This window comes from Poecilia latipinna, unplaced genomic scaffold (genome assembly GCF_001443285.1).
Source record: "Poecilia latipinna isolate Pla-1442-1.1 unplaced genomic scaffold, P_latipinna-1.0 Scaffold1065, whole genome shotgun sequence".
Taxonomy (NCBI): Eukaryota; Metazoa; Chordata; class Actinopteri; order Cyprinodontiformes; family Poeciliidae; genus Poecilia; species Poecilia latipinna.
Genome location: NW_015113681.1, coordinates 34068 through 49880, shown reverse-complemented (window position 1 = coordinate 49880; position 15813 = coordinate 34068). Strand labels below are relative to the sequence as shown.

General features: G+C 38.8%; 1 protein-coding gene across 1 annotated transcript in view; it reads right to left on the bottom strand.

Moving 5' to 3' along the window:
- The window catches only part of pitpnm3 (PITPNM family member 3), a 58673-nt gene that overhangs the window by 21580 nt on the left and 21280 nt on the right, over positions 1-15813 (bottom strand). The window contains exons 4-8 of the mRNA XM_015051775.1: positions 14656-14845; positions 13263-13385; positions 11847-12028; positions 8907-9064; positions 7784-7954 (exon numbers count right to left, since the gene is read on the bottom strand). Coding sequence (XP_014907261.1) covers positions 7784-7954; positions 8907-9064; positions 11847-12028; positions 13263-13385; positions 14656-14845 — 824 coding nt within the window. The remainder of the gene's footprint in view (positions 1-7783; positions 7955-8906; positions 9065-11846; positions 12029-13262; positions 13386-14655; positions 14846-15813) is intronic.

The window sequence follows — 15813 nt, the reverse complement described above, 5'->3', positions numbered from 1 at the left end:
GAGGGGCTTAGTGCTGTCAATCAAGCTTTTCTCCATTAAACAGCTTTTCTGAGACAGTAAGTTGGTTCTCTGTAGCACAGCTGCAGTGCATACATAACGGTGACGGTGCTGAGACCCTTCTCCTGGCTCTGATTGGTAGCTTCCAACTGAGCTGTGTATTTCTGCAGATGGCAGTTGGACCACAGAGTTAGATTAGTTAGATCTTTTCCCCGGAGATTTTCTGTGCCATAAATACTGTCACAATATGGTGACAATTTTAAGAAATATGTAAGAAAGTTACTTGTTTTTGCTGCAGCTCCTATTTTATACGGTGCCGTATTCACCACATGGTGTACTGTTTTCTTTCGCTCTATCATCTCTAAATGCTTCCAGGAGCCACAAGCTTTCACAGACACTTTGATCTGTTCAGGTCTCAGCAGAGTGACAGCAGCAGGTCATGGATGTCAAGAATGAATTAATCAAATCCCGCTTTCTATTCAGTTCTTTCATCTACCGATCGACCTCCCAGACGACAGAGTGCACGTATGATTTAAAACTAGAATTAAAACGAAATTTAATACTGATCTGACCTTCAACCTCACATCAGTAGAAACACAAAACAAACAAACAACAAAAAAAACAAAAACAAAAAAAAAAACAGTGCTTCTATTTGTTCTCTCGTTTTATTCTGAAGGAGCTCTGGAAGAGCTTCTCAGCTCTTCTCCTTGAATCCCAGGATGTCTCTGATGTTTGAGATCTCTAATCAACCTGAGCTGAATCTCTTCAAACAGCAGGACAGTGAGAGCTCGCCTGAGGGTGTGTTGTTAGCCGGGTGCACACGGCTGAACCTGGAGCAGAAAAACTGATTTGGTCAAAACAAATTCTGTACAAAAACTAACATGACCAGCCTGCTATTTCGCAATATCATCATCATAGAAAATATACATTCCTACAATTCAGGCTCTCTTACAGAGCGCTTAGTTCTCTAGAAGAAATTTTGAGCTTGAAACAAAAGCGGTGTACTGTATTTCATGCAGATATGGTTTTCGTTATGTAAACAGAATTTCATGTGATTTAGGTGTTGGACAGAGAGGAGGACGTCAGATAAATTAATTTAAACTGAGAACTCAGAAGACGGGAACAGATTGGTGACAGTGGGATCTGACAAAGAAGGGACCAAATCACAGAGTATTTACACTTGGGAAAGTGATTACTGAATCCTGAAGAAATGAGGAAAAACCCCAGAAAGATTTACAAAGCGACTAAAACTACCAAACTAAACTGAAAAGCCCACCCATCATGAATTTTATGAGTCCTTAAGGATCCTACTCACAATGTGTGTATTTGATTATAATTATTCTACTTCTACACAAGAACCTTTTGACAATACTTCATCACTCTCTCAGCTTGTTGTCACTAATAATTGTCGTCTGTCAGATTGTCTTTTCTTCCACATGTAAATGTTCGTTACTTGTATTCTTCATATTTTACTCAAAATGAGGCTGTTCCTGGATTTGCCCCTTTGATTTACTACATTGTCTATACTTGACTGATATTGATCTTTTTTTTAATTATTTGTACTTCTTTGGACTTTATTTGGTTTTTAGCTCTGTGATAAACACAAGCATCATATTTCTTCATAAAATATTGAAATGATCAACTATTTGTCCCTTTTATTATGTCTTCTTGAGGCCAAATCAATCCTCAATAATAAATATCATTATGAAAACCTCACACTTCTGTTTCGCACTGGTGATTTTTTCCTCACAGTTATTGACTTTAGATTTATCTGGGAGTGAATTAAGTCCCAGATAAACACCATAAGCATCATCCTTCATATGGTTTGTTTATACTTAACTGTTGATCTCACCGACAACCAAAAGAAACGAGGATATAAATCCAGCCCTACAAGATGTGAACGCTTCTCTTCATTTTAACATCAGTTTACCGGGATGTGTTGAAGTGGATAACGGGGTGAAGATAGGAGTGGAAACCCGGTTTAGCATGTTGATGTGACGATGTGTGCCTGCTTGCTAATAAGAGCTATCATGTCTAAATCAGCTTTTTTTCCTTTTTCTTCTTCTTTGAAAGGATTCATCTGCATCTGTGGAAAGAATAGATTCCCCTAAGTTTCCCCCTGACACGGCTTTCTAAGTACATCACATTTGTTCTCGCGGAACAGAAAGATCGGCATTACGTGAATTATCTCCACACAAAGAAGCAGAGTGAGGCAGCCAGCCATCAACCTCTGCATCTGGAAAATAAAGACTAGCATGCTGGTTAGCTCTCTGACTGGAAGGTTAGGTAAAAAAATAAAAAAATATATAGCTATCCGAGGGATGCGGCAATATGTGTGTTGGTTTTGTGAAGGATGAGCCACAGCAGGAGAATACAAATCGACTCCGGCTCCCACAGGCGTGAGAGAGAATCAGACGTGGTTAATAAATCCCCTACAGTCGAGGCAGAGAGCAAATTTATTTGGGATTTTTGCCTGTTTTTCTGGGTTCTTAGTTAGAAAGAGAAAACTATTTTCTTTTCTTTGAATTATTTGTTTTGTATCTAAGTTATTTGCTGTAAGGTAAAAGAAAAAAAAAAACATTTATTGAGTTTCCTGTTTGTGTTTACTCAGACCGGCATTCCTAAACATTTTAGCCCAAAAATCTGTTTGGTTTATTTTTTTACTCAAATTTCCAGAGTCCCAGGTGAAACTGTAAATGAAAATAATAATAACAACAACAACAACAACAACAATAATAATAATAATAATAATAATAATAATAACAATTATTATTATTATTATTATTATTATTATTATTATCATAATAAAATAAGTAATTTATGGAAGATATTTCTAAAGTAATCAGGATTTAATGGACACAGATGGATGGACAAAGTGACAGTTTGGGCATACAAATAATTATTTTACATATTTATCCAGACTTGGAAGAGACCATTTTAAAATCATATTTCATACTTTTCCATACTTTTCCTTACTGCAATCCTGCCAGACTTTATTGGACAATCAAAACTCATTTCAAATTCAGATGGTTTAAGATTTCGTATCTGAAGCAAAGTGACAAAATATTGCGTTAAGAGCCGCTAAGAAAGCCTGTCTTGGTTTTGAGTCGCTATGTTTTGAGTATGCAGCAACTAAAAGGTTAAAATTGAACAGACGCAGCAAACATATAGTTTACTCAATGTGTTGACAGTGACTCACTGCTGAAAAAAAATAAGATAAAAACTAGAAATGACTAGACTAGCCTATGGTAGACAAATAGATCGCTGTGACTTTTAAGTTTCTCATCTGTTCTTTACGTTCTATAAACTGGGGCGACGTGTTTCGCTTTCAGAGATATTTTACCCTACTATAAACTAATGTCTTGATTCTACAGGTCAGACAGTAACCAGGCCTCAACCCGTTCTGTACTGTAATTTGATTGATGACCTGAAAGGTTTAGAAAAAGCAGAAGAAGAAGCAGAAATCTGTGAGGGGGTTTGAAGTTTTCCACAGATCCACTGTTTGCACCAGGAAAGCAATATTATCTGCAAACAGACTGCAGCCTCACTCTCATCTCCACTCCCTGCAGTCTGTTGTCATTAATGAGCCCCGTGCTAAACATCTAACAGGAAGCCTTATTCTCTTTCAGCCTGAAGAAAATTTGCACATTTATTTCCCTTTTTGTTTTCTTCTTCGCCACACAATGAGCTGAGAGAAACGGGGAGATTACTCTGGCAGTGATTGAGAAATGGAAAAAAAGGGGGGGGGGAGGAAAAAAAAAGGCCGCTGACGTATTTTGTAAAAACACACAGAAATTCAAATGATTTCTGCTGTCAGTGTTTTGGAGGAGACGAGGCTCGCATGGTGACAAGACAAAAAAACACAAAGGAGAGAGAAAAAGAAGAAAGTCCTCTCTCAAGGCAGAGCGATTGAGACTGAAACGGCTGATGACAGTAATGAGGATTCATGTGTGTGGAAGTGATTGTGAGGGAACATTTCTGACATTGTGAGGGAGGAAGGAAAAAAAAAACTCATACCAAACAGGATCCTCTCAACTTCCACATCTATTAATAACAAAGAAAAAATACATGTAACCTTTACACTAAAACACAAATATCCAAACAATCACCACTGATTGATGCCACCCTGATGCCATGTGTGTAGCATGTCATGTTTCCTTCTGGCCGAACAGCTTAAAATCGATATCAGATGTCTCCTCCTCTGCGTATCAGCAGCATTCGTCATAATAAACGCTGCACAGTCGACGGTAACTCATGTCAAAGTCGTTCCTGATTGGCACTCCATGCCTTCATGAGCACTAATTGCTATATTACAGAACAGGAAACGGGTGGCGCGTGCCACAGTTTCCGCGGCGCGCCTGCACCTGCCCGTTGTTGTTTTTTTTTTAATTCCACACGCAAAGTCGACAGCGGCACACGGCTGATCGATGGAAACGAGATGGGGACCTATAATTAAAACCTGGCACAGCCGCCAGTCGATGCTCTGTCTGCTGTTTACGCTCCGTAACCTTTGTCTGCACCGCCGGCTCAGAGAGGCGTCAGGCACGGTGTCACGTGATTGGCTGAGCAAAGAAGTAATTAATATAATAGGGGGAAAAAAGAACATCTTTGGCATCCAAATTAATCAGGTGAAAGCAGGAAGGTGTCATATAGTTTGTACGCAGGCTCTACTGGCGGTAAGAAAAAAAAAAAAAAAAAGCAAAGATCGCCCATGGGATTTGTGCTTTTGAGCAACATCTGCTGTGTCAAACATCAGCTGACTGATAGAATCATTGTTGCTGCGTTAGTGAGTAATTAAACCAGATTTAGAGATAGAAAGCCAAGCAGGCTGTTCATTAAAGGAACAAACTGTACCAGCATGAAGAACAAGTCATCATAAAATATTTTTTCTTTTTGTAATTAGGGCTGAAACAATAAATCTTTCAGCAATTAATCTTTCAGCTCTAATGAAATAATCATCAACCAACGATTAATCGTTAACTTGAGTATAAAGACTCAAAAAAAGTTAAAGTCAGGGCAGAAATTAAGCCAGAACTGTTCAAAAGATAAGTTTTTATATTTGCACTTAAGATTAAAATATATGCTAACTCCTAAAGTGGCATAGTTTTCTGTTTCTGTAAACAGCAACAACAAAAAAGAAAAAACTCTCACATTGATCACTTTTTGCTGACCTGTTATGAATCAGTTAATTCAACATTAATCAACAGACAATCCCTACAACTGCATTGATAAGTCAAACAAAAAGGTTGGAATTTTTCACATGCTGATGTTGGAAGGATTTTTAAAAAATGTGTATCCTTTGCTACGAATCATCAAGTGATCACTAAAGTAATGGTATGTTCTTGCTTTTTATGCAGTAAAATGCAATTTTTTTTAATAAAAAAAAAGTAATTTGTTTATTTGCATCCTTTAATGTATTTCTAATATAATATTGAAAAAAGGCATTTAAGTGCTTAGATGAAAAATCTGCAGAATATGTCTATTTTTTAAATCTAATTTATTGATTAATTGTCAGAATAATTGGTTAATAGGTTATTAAAATAATCATTTGTTGCAGCTTTACCAATTGTTTTTTTTTTTTGGTGCATCATTATTTTACAATAAGCTAGAAAAACCATATTTTGAGCAAAACACATAGATTTCACATTATTATTAAAACACAGATGAAGCCACAATAGAAAAGCTGCTTGTGACAAACAAAGGACCCTTTAGCTGCTGCCAGGGAGTCCTGGAGCGACAGAATCAGCCAAGTGGTTCTAATCAAACCTACTGATCATCAGAACGCCGTCGGCGCGGCAGCCTCTGTGAAAGCAGGAGTTTTCCCTGGTTGCTGGTCCGGAACATGCGTGTGTTGACACGATGCCAAGGTGGAAATACATCAGCAATGACCTTAGAGAAGGAACTGATGCTTTCTTTGCAGAGAAAAATCATTTACAAGTGTGAAACATTAGGACAGCTGCCAATCTGTCCAGAAGAGGAAATGCAGGTAAATTCACCCGGACATCTGGCTGTGCAACGCTCAGAGAAATTTAAACAGAACAACAAAACAAATGCTGCTCAGCCTCAACAGCTGTCACTTTGCCTGCTAACTGTTAAATGTGCATTCTTGAATAATTTGAAGAAAACTAAAGTTTTACTTGCTTAAAAGTTATTTTGTGAGGTCTAGGGAAAAGGCTTTATTTCTGGAAATAATATGGCAGCAAATAATAGGCTCATGAAAATGTATCTGAATCAATCAAGAAAGCTAAAAAAAAAAAAAAAACCACAGCAGAAATGTCTGACCATGTTCTACTGCTGTTCAACTAAAACAAACAGAGAATACAGCAGGAACAAAACCAATGCTTTCTGCTATAGAAACATTCATAGTGTCAAAGGGTTTTGTTTTATACCATCTCTGGAGATTCACTATATTGCAAAAATAAAATAAAGTATGGGTGAAAAGAAGAGGAAATGTTTTAGCTGTTGTATAATGTAAATAATCTGAGGTCTTGTACACATGCAGCGGGTCTTTATGAAAACAAATATCTCCACCACAACTTTTAAAAACATAATATCATATATTGGATCGCTTTCAGGAAAGTCCCATCCTGCACAAATCCACCCCTGAGCGTTGTTTTAAACATGCCAAACCCACAGGGGGCAGTGTAGCGCAAAGCTAAAACCTGTCAGCTAATCACATTGCTTCAAAACAACCACAACTTCCTTTCAGGAATTAAACATGGCGACAGGATGTCCATTTGTATGGACAGATATGAATAGCATATTAAAATATAAAGTTATTAAGACACAAGACGATGTTAATTGGGAATCATGTCAGTGCTGCTGTGTGGTTATATTAGCGCACTTTTTGAATCATATTGTAATGGACTTTAAATATCTGTTTTACCATGTACACACTCACAAATACGGAGTTTTCGCAAATCTTCACTTTGGTTAGGGTTTTTATAATTAATTATTTTTAGTGATGTTAAACAGAGTTTTTATGTGAACGAGAGGACAAAACGCAAAAAATCTGTTTTCCCAGATATCGCTGTGTGGATTAGGCCTAAAATGCTATGTCATATACCTGCTTTGTCAACCACTTTTATTATCAGCATGCTAAGGAACAGGATTTTATTTTAAAAATTACAAAGCCCTATCCTAATAGACAGGACTTTGTTGGCTGCAGTCTGCTAGGATAAATTGTTGGACTCTGTCCTACTTTCTTCGTCTGTAGGTGTTTACAGAGGCAGAGAATAAGGCGATGCATCATAACTACTGTTTAAAGAGAGTCTCTGTGTCCCACAAGTGGGCTAAAACATCCTTCAAATAAATTTAGCAACTCATTAAGGACTGAGTCTGCACGGCTAAGTCTTTCAGGGAGATTACAGCAGCACTATTTCCTCTCCTACCTGGTCCTCACAGAGCAGAGCCAAGCAGAAGGTACCACACCCCGGCAAGATCAAGTATAATTGCTTCAAACCTCTGGCTTTTCTGGCTCCAGGCTTGGATTTAGCTCTGCCTCTGCCGCACAATCAGACTAGAGATGGGATTAAGGCTGTGTGTGTGTCCTCCATCTATATTTGTGAATGTGTTTACCCGTCAAAAATTCCCATTAGGATGTCATTAAATCCCTGCGGAGCTCAAATTAATTCTCCAACCAAGTGATTTCCTTGAAGCTTTTAACATCACTTTTGAAAGGAAAGTAGCCAAAAAATATTTATCCCATTGTGCAATCATGCAAGAAGACACGAATAAGAAGCAACATTTTCAAGTGACTCTTTCAGCATGAAATCCCAGGTCTTACCGATGAGCAGCGAGCGCCCGTCTCCAAGAGGGTAGCGCTGGTAGCGCGGCACGGCGAACGGAGGCAGCTTGTGGAAAAGAGGCTGCAGCAGCGGCTCTAGCCTGGAGGCTGAAGGATCGGAGGGGTAAAACAGGTTGAAGATCTGGGAGCAGGCTGGGCGAAGCTGCCCCACTGGGGAAGAGAAAACAGCAGAGGTATGATAGCAAGTGCAAGTTATTGGCAGGATTCAGTAAGTCAAATTTTAGACTTTTTAAGACCATGCCAGCTTGAAAGAAATGTTTATGATTGGCAGATCTTATTGGCTCATACGGGCTGGCAAAAGAAGTGTGCCACTGGCAAACAAAAACATTGTCAACCCAACTGGTGATATATGCACCTGTGTACAACAAACGCATAAAAGACAGCTAGCTAGCAAGGGTGTACTAGCAGCTAGTTATGAACCGTTGACTAGCTGCTAGCAGCATGTTATAACACAGAACGCGCCTCAGACGTCTGCCACATAGAAAAGACCCGCAAGAAAAAAAGAAACTACATATGAGGTTATAAAATCCAGTCATCCCAAAATGTAAGACCTGTAATTGACATATTTAAGCCCAACCTATATTTTTCAAAAGAATTTAAGATATTTTAAGATCTTAATTTTAGATACATCAATTTAAAGTTTTTTAAGAGTTTTTAAATAGGACACACTGAGGCAGGTAATTTTAAACCTGTATCTTACTTAGAGAGCGAGTCTGTTTCACTCTAATGAAATGAAGTTCAGTCTATATGTGGATGGATGGAAATATGTTTTATACTCAATTTTGTTTTATTCTCTTTGTTTTTTAGAAGTGGAAAATATTTCAATCAAATTCTATCGCTTTCCAGACTGTAACAAACACGGCGAGCATCATGCTAACAAATCAGATTTTAGTCCATTTTGAAACTCTACTTCAGATTTTTGCGCACTAGAGTTCACCAACCAGGTTTCCAGAACATAATGGCAACAATTCTCAATAAGAAAATCCATTTCAGTCCTTCATGTCTGCAAGGGAAAGTAGGACTCCCTTTTGTTCTACTGCAAACAGAGTTTAAATGAAAGCAGAATGCAATGTTTTATGTGGTACATGGTTGTGGTTCTTACCGTGAATAGCGGGCAGCACTGTGCGTCTCATGGCCAGCACCAATCCCAGAGGGCAGCCCAACAGGAAGCAGTCCGACACCTCAAAGTCGAAGCGGCCTGGATTCAACACCAGACTGGTGCTGCTGCCACCGCGCACCTCTACACCCTCCTTCATCAAACTGGACCATGGAGAACAAAAAAAACAACAAAAAACAATTTATAGTAACACAGGAAAACGTCTGTGTTGTTGATTTTCTATGCAGCTACCAGAAATTTGTCCAGGATTAATCTGAAATGTTAAAAATCAATAAAGCCCACGCAGAATATTCAAATTCAATTTCTCTGTCTTGACTCGGATGAGTCAATAATCCTTTTTCTTTGCCCTGATTCAGATGTTTTCGTGTTGGTTTTATCGTTTGGTAGTAGCTGTCGGCACCAAGCCTTTATGACTCAGCCTTCACAGGCCGCTCCGCGCCGACAGCTGTTTGAACAGTCCAGTCGGTCACCGCCATGTCGGCATGCCGACCAGCTCCATCCCTGGGCTTTAGCAGCCGGCCAACATTTCCCCATTAAGTCCTACATGTGGAGGGAGGATTAGCTAGCAGTCTCCAGCTATCTGCTGAAGCCAAATCAATGGCCCTTTGATTGCTTTCTGCAGCTGTTTTGGCTTTTGTGTTCTCTCATACCCACTTCTGCACCCTTTTTACTTCTTTTCTTTTTCTTTTTTTTTTACTGCAGTGGAACATTGTTACTGTTACAATCTTCTTTCAATTTTAGAGGAAGCAAATCTAATTTGCTGCAGTATTTTCTTTTGGATAAACATGACATGGACTGTAGCAAAGATTATTGCAGCAGGTAAGGGAATCTTCTCCACTCCTGGCATTAACTAAAAATACAAACTCATGTTTACATTTTACACTTCAGTTTGTATTCAGTTTACATTTTGGTTTTCTTGGGTTTCAGTATTTTTCAGGGGTTCTGTATGGAAGATTACTGCTGTCAGGGAGGACAAGAAGTTTTTAACACCGTCTCATAATAACATGATGATTATAGTGAACAAACATGATAAATATATTGCATAAACACGTATAAAAAGTATATCCAATAATGTGTAACTGTGATAATTATATTGTGTAAACTGCATAATTGTATTGTAAAAATGTGATATTACATGAACATAATGTATAAATGTGAGAATTACATTGTACGAACTTGATAAAATTATTGTAAAAATTTTATATTATGCAAAGATGGCATACTGCATGAATGTGATAATTATATTGTACACATTTCATAATATATTGTATAAACTTGATAATGCTATTGTAAAAATGTGATAATGTATTATACAAACATAACAATACACTGTATAAATGTGATAATTACATGACAAAATCTAAAATAATGATAATAATAATAAAAAATGATATCCTACTGAGAGTTCAAAGTCAAAGAGTGCCGCTGACTAAAAAAGAAGAACACCGTGGCCTATCTCACATTTACTAAAAAGCATGATCCAACGCCTGTGGAGCATCAAGGGAAATGTTCCAGTTTTTGATTTGTTAACTAAAGCTCAAGCGAGGTCGGGTTAGACGGGAGAATGAAAGTTTTGGAGCCGTCTAGTTAAAGTCTGTATTCAAACTTGATTAAGATGTTGTGGTGCGCCCTCAAACAAGTCAAAGGTGCTCAAAAACCATTCACTGTGGCTGAATTTAAACAGTTCTGCAGGGAAGACGGAACTAAAACTCACCATAATCAGGGTCAGAAACAAACCAGAGTCTGATGCTCAAATTAATATATTTAATGATATTTAATTAGCCATCATGGTGAAGGAGATTATCTACAGGGATCTGTGAGGAAATAGAGAAGAAGCAGAGGGAATTCTCCATGCAGCCTTGCTCAGGTTAACAGGGCGTTTAAAAGGTTACAGCTCTGCCGTCATAAACCTCGTGTCATCACTGGGAATTTATGGGACTGAAGACTGAAGAGTACTTTATCTCGGGTGGCTGTAAGCACTAGAGGAGCGTGTAACCTGGAATTGAAACCATTTCTTTGGACAGAGTAAACATGGCAGCTGGAACTCTTCCAGGCTCATTCAAGCTTGACCAAATGAACCAGTGGTTCCCAGTTTCCATCCAACTGCCTGAAACGGGCAGAGAAACAGAGAAACACGAGCTGCAGATACAGCAGCAGGTCTGTAATGACAACAGACTTTGTTGAATGATAAAATTCTCCCATAAATGATTGCGATAATATTGTTGTGTTGAGGCAGTTTTACATTATGTATTTTGAAAATGGGTTAATATTTCAAGTTCGCCCTCTCAAACACTAATGAACTTTAATTTTGTAAAGAACACTCCACACTGGGGCTGGAGGACATTTTAAATATCCAAACAAAAAACAAAACAACTAAAAACAATACAATGCAAATAAAAACCACACACAACAGAAACCATAAATAAAATAGATTATGATGATGTCTCTGGAAACATTGCACATCTGGTGCAGTTCTACCAGGTGTTTGCTAATTGTTTCTGGCTAGTCTGAAGGAGTTGAGTGATGGAGTCATGGGAAATGGCGGCCGGGCTCCCAGGAGATTAAAAGATTTCTCAAACATGCATGAAAAAAAATAGAGGCAACCCTACAGGTATGTTTTTGTTGAGGCAGTGACATTATAAGATGATGTAAAGCTCAAAAAAGTCACATTTTTATAATACCGCCCCTTCAACACACCCATATTAACTTAATAAAAGTTTAAAGGCTTAATTGCTTCTTTTTATTTTCAATCAATGACCATGCTTGGAAAACAAACTTTTGTATTTACTCTGGTTCTCTCGATCTGATGTTAAAATCTGTTGACCCAAAACAGACAAGTGAGACCAAAACAACAACAACAACAACAACAAAAAACAGAGGAATTATATACTGGACAAATCTTAAAACATGGGTCGTGTTTTCCACCTGGAAAAAAAGTTGTGCTGGCCCGTGGAAGAGGTATCCCCGTCGTACGAGTCGCTCTGCTTGCGGCTGAGCGACGGGCCGCCCTGGCCTTCGTTGGGAGCAGAGATGTCGATGTTGCTCTTGCTCAGCCTCTTGCTTGAGCTCAGGCCGGGACTCGACTCCCGCAGCCGGCACGTGTTGTCCTGAGGCGAAGGAGGAGAAAATCAACACGAGAGCCTCCGGACGGGACCGGAGGCTGGTGTGACCTGATGGGAACCGACGCACTTTCCCAGGTGAACCGCCAACGTGTCAGATGGAGACAGCGTGTCTGAGCACGAGTGAATATTTCAGCGGTGAGCATGCAGCGCATTACCGGGAGGGAAAACATGAAGCACAAGCAGCTTTAGTGAAGCAGTTCAACACTAATGTTTGGATTAATATTTTACACACACACAGACACACAGGGGCTACAGACGGTGTTCAGGAAGTGGAAAAAAATCCCCACAAAAACCAGAAACAGAAAACAAATTGTGAGCAACACATGCAGATTTCACTTCATCTTTTATTCCCCCGTTTTGTTGGAGGAATAAAATACTAGGCACTAATATTAAAACCACTATAGAATAGCAATGTAACTATGTAGGTAGGCCCGTCACAATAAGCAATAAATCAATAAATCACATGGTAAATTGAAAAAAGCTTAAGAATTTACATCTACATGATTTACCTTTTTTCTTTTCTCTCTTTTATTCTACCAAAAACTGGATGATAAAAGTCTTCAGTCTGTTGTTTTGGTCTCAACTAGCCCAACCCTCAAGGACAATTTTGTTTACAGAGGTTCATAATTCATTTTATTTTTGTTATTTGTTTATTTTGGATATTTAAAATGTCTTCTAGTTCCAGTGTTAAGTGTTTATCATAATTTAAAGCTTCTTAAAGCTTCAGAATGTGTTCTTGCATTATTATATCGTTATCACTACGTTACTTGAAAATGGTCTCAAAAGAACAATGTTATTGTTTATCACAATAACGTCTGGGAAAATATATCGTCCAGCAAAATTTGTTATTGTGACAGACCTAGATGTAACTAAAAAAACAAACAAACTGGCAGAATGAAGACAGAGTTGCTTTTGCTTCTCTGGGAAGCAACAAAGTTGTGCCAAGGACGTTGCCACAGCCGCGCATGTTCTCTCTGCTGCACTTTTAGTCGACTAATGAATACGAGAAACAACAAAAGCATGTAATCTTGATCATGATTCTGTAATCATGCGGTGCCAGGGAAAATTTTCTTTCATCAGCTCTTTCAGTTCCCCTCACAAACACACACACGCACGCACGCACGCACGCACGCACGCACGCACGCACGCACGCACGCACACACACACACACAGAGACACAAAGCGATGCATTATGGGTGTGTCATCGCTGAGGCCCTACCTTCAGGCTCTCTGTGCTGTTGTTCCTGCTGCTGCTGTTGGGGCTGCTGGGCCTCGGGTGGTTGCTGAAGCACAAAGCGTCAAAGCACAGCACTCCGCCCACGCAGTCGCCCATCAGGCAAACCTGCTCACAGAACACACACACACACAAGTTCAAGCACCTCTCTTCAGTCGGTGACGGTCTCTGAAGAGGAGGAGGACGAGTGCATGGAGGGTCACAAAGACATATAGGATGAGATAGGGCTGAAACGATTAATCGTGATTAATCAATAACCATGAACTAATTTAGTAAATGATTAATCGTTAGCCGGAGCATACAAAATAAAAAAAAAGCCCATTTTGCTGAAAGACCAACACCCTCAGAGCAGTAATTAGGCTAAAACTCTTCACTTATATACAGTTATATATATATATATATATACATTTTGCATTTAAGATGAAAATCAATTAATCAACTTAGAAATCAACAGAAATATCTTCTTGTCGAAAGAACGTTCTCTAATTTTATTTTAACATATTGTGCAAAAATGCCACATATTTCTTGTGAGTGAAGCTTAAGTGAAGTTTAAGTTACTTAAGTTAATCTGCAGTGAATAAAACTGTGTGTTAAAACACCAGCGAACGAAGCTCTGGTCCAGATTTCCTCTTTTCTTCTCGTTCTTTTAACGCAGCACTAATGCGTTAGTGTTACAACTCCTTTTTTAAACCCGTGTTTGCTTTGTCGATTAAGTGCACAAATAATCAGAGCGGGAAACGTCATCGTCACAGGAGAGACAATTACTGCTCAACTTCAGGGAGAAATTATATTAGCAACAGGAGGAAAGGACAAGATATGGAATTTATTCATTTTAGACTCAGACAAAAAGAAAATCAGAGGAAGTCAAAACTGATTAATCTAGCATATTCTTTCAGCCACAAAAATAAATAAATAGTGTAATTATCGTCATTAAAAGACACTTGTTGGGGCTTTTTATGATTCATCTAGACGGCTTTCAGCTCTTAATTCGTGTGCTAACAAGTTATGAGTATTATGTCATTTTAAAATAAAACCCAAAGCCGGGGATAAACAGTAGTAATGAAACGCTGGAGAGTGGGGGGAGAAACCCTCCCATATTCTTTATTTCTAAGCTAGCTTACTTAACAAAATGACTGCTTTTCATGATTAATGCTGGACAAAAATGATTCACTTCTCACAGCTTAAACCTCAGAACTCATTGCCTCACTTGACAATTAAACTGGTTATGACGAGCCCAGTGCAGGAGGCAAAAAGTGATGCCTCTGAACAAGCCGTAGACTACGCAGTCCTCTAATAAATAATTTTTGCTTCTCTACTTCACCGATGTGACATCATGACGCTCCGTTCTCCTTTAAAAACAGAAGAGGAAACAACAGACCTGGCCGCTAAATCCCTGGCCGTCCTCAGACTGCAGAAAGCTACGGTAGACCTGGTTGGCTCGGTCAATGACGGTCGCCACGGCGTCCTGGTAGCGCGGGGACACGATGGCGAGGAGCGGGAGCGCCGCCAGAGGCAGGTGGTCCACGCTACTCGACACGCAGCTCTCGTCGTAGCTGTACGGGTTCAGGCTGAGAAAGGAAACGGTGGAAGTGAGTTAACATGGAATCAGGAAGTTTTAGAGAAATGGAGTTCCAGCTTAGCAGAGCTCTAGTTTTTAATGAGCTATTACCTCAAAACAAAGGCTGGGAATCATTTGAGACATGCAAAGTTAGTGTTATCCTTAAAACAACATCTTTTATTGAAGATGTTCTCCATCAACAGGAAGCTAAAGGTACATGGTTATATTCATGTACAAAATTGATGTAATAATATATCAAGGACTAGTGGATTCAAGTTAGCCCATTTCGTCCTTTTCAATTGGGGAAGTGTGAACACTGATTAAAAGAGAAAAAAAGCAAACTCTGGTCTCCCTAAAAACCCTTCAAAAGCAGGAAGTGGATTTTAGCGCAGGGCATTGTGGGTAAAAACATCCTAAACAAACACGAACCTAGTGCCAGAAGTTAAAATGCCCACTGGTCTTTTACCAAAGACAAAGGAGAAATCCTACAACCATTTGATGCCCCTTCCGTTTTTGTTTACATTTTGTAAAGAAGGAAGTTGCGCTCATGTCTTCTTCAGAGGATTTCATGTCATTTTCTTCGGTTGTTCTTGGTACAGCGCCACCACAGGTGAGGCAAAGCATAGGTTTTTCAGAGGATTTGTTTCATTTGACAGTGCAGTGTGAAAGCGAACTGCACCAGCTGAAAAATGTAACCAATGCTTTGGTTAGGCCTGTCACAATAAGCAATAAATCGATTATTTGCATGCTAAATTAAAATGAGCTTGATAATTTACAGTAAACAGTCATTAAAGAAATGCTCCTCTTAAATATTGAGAAGCTGCCATTTTGAAATTACTGCAAACATTTGATACCATATATTTATTTTGAATGTCTTTTGTTTAAGTTATTTTTAGATAACAGTCCCAGCTGCCACTTTGACCTCTTTTCCGTGTCTAAACTAAACATTCAACATTTATAAATATGCAATTTTAGTTA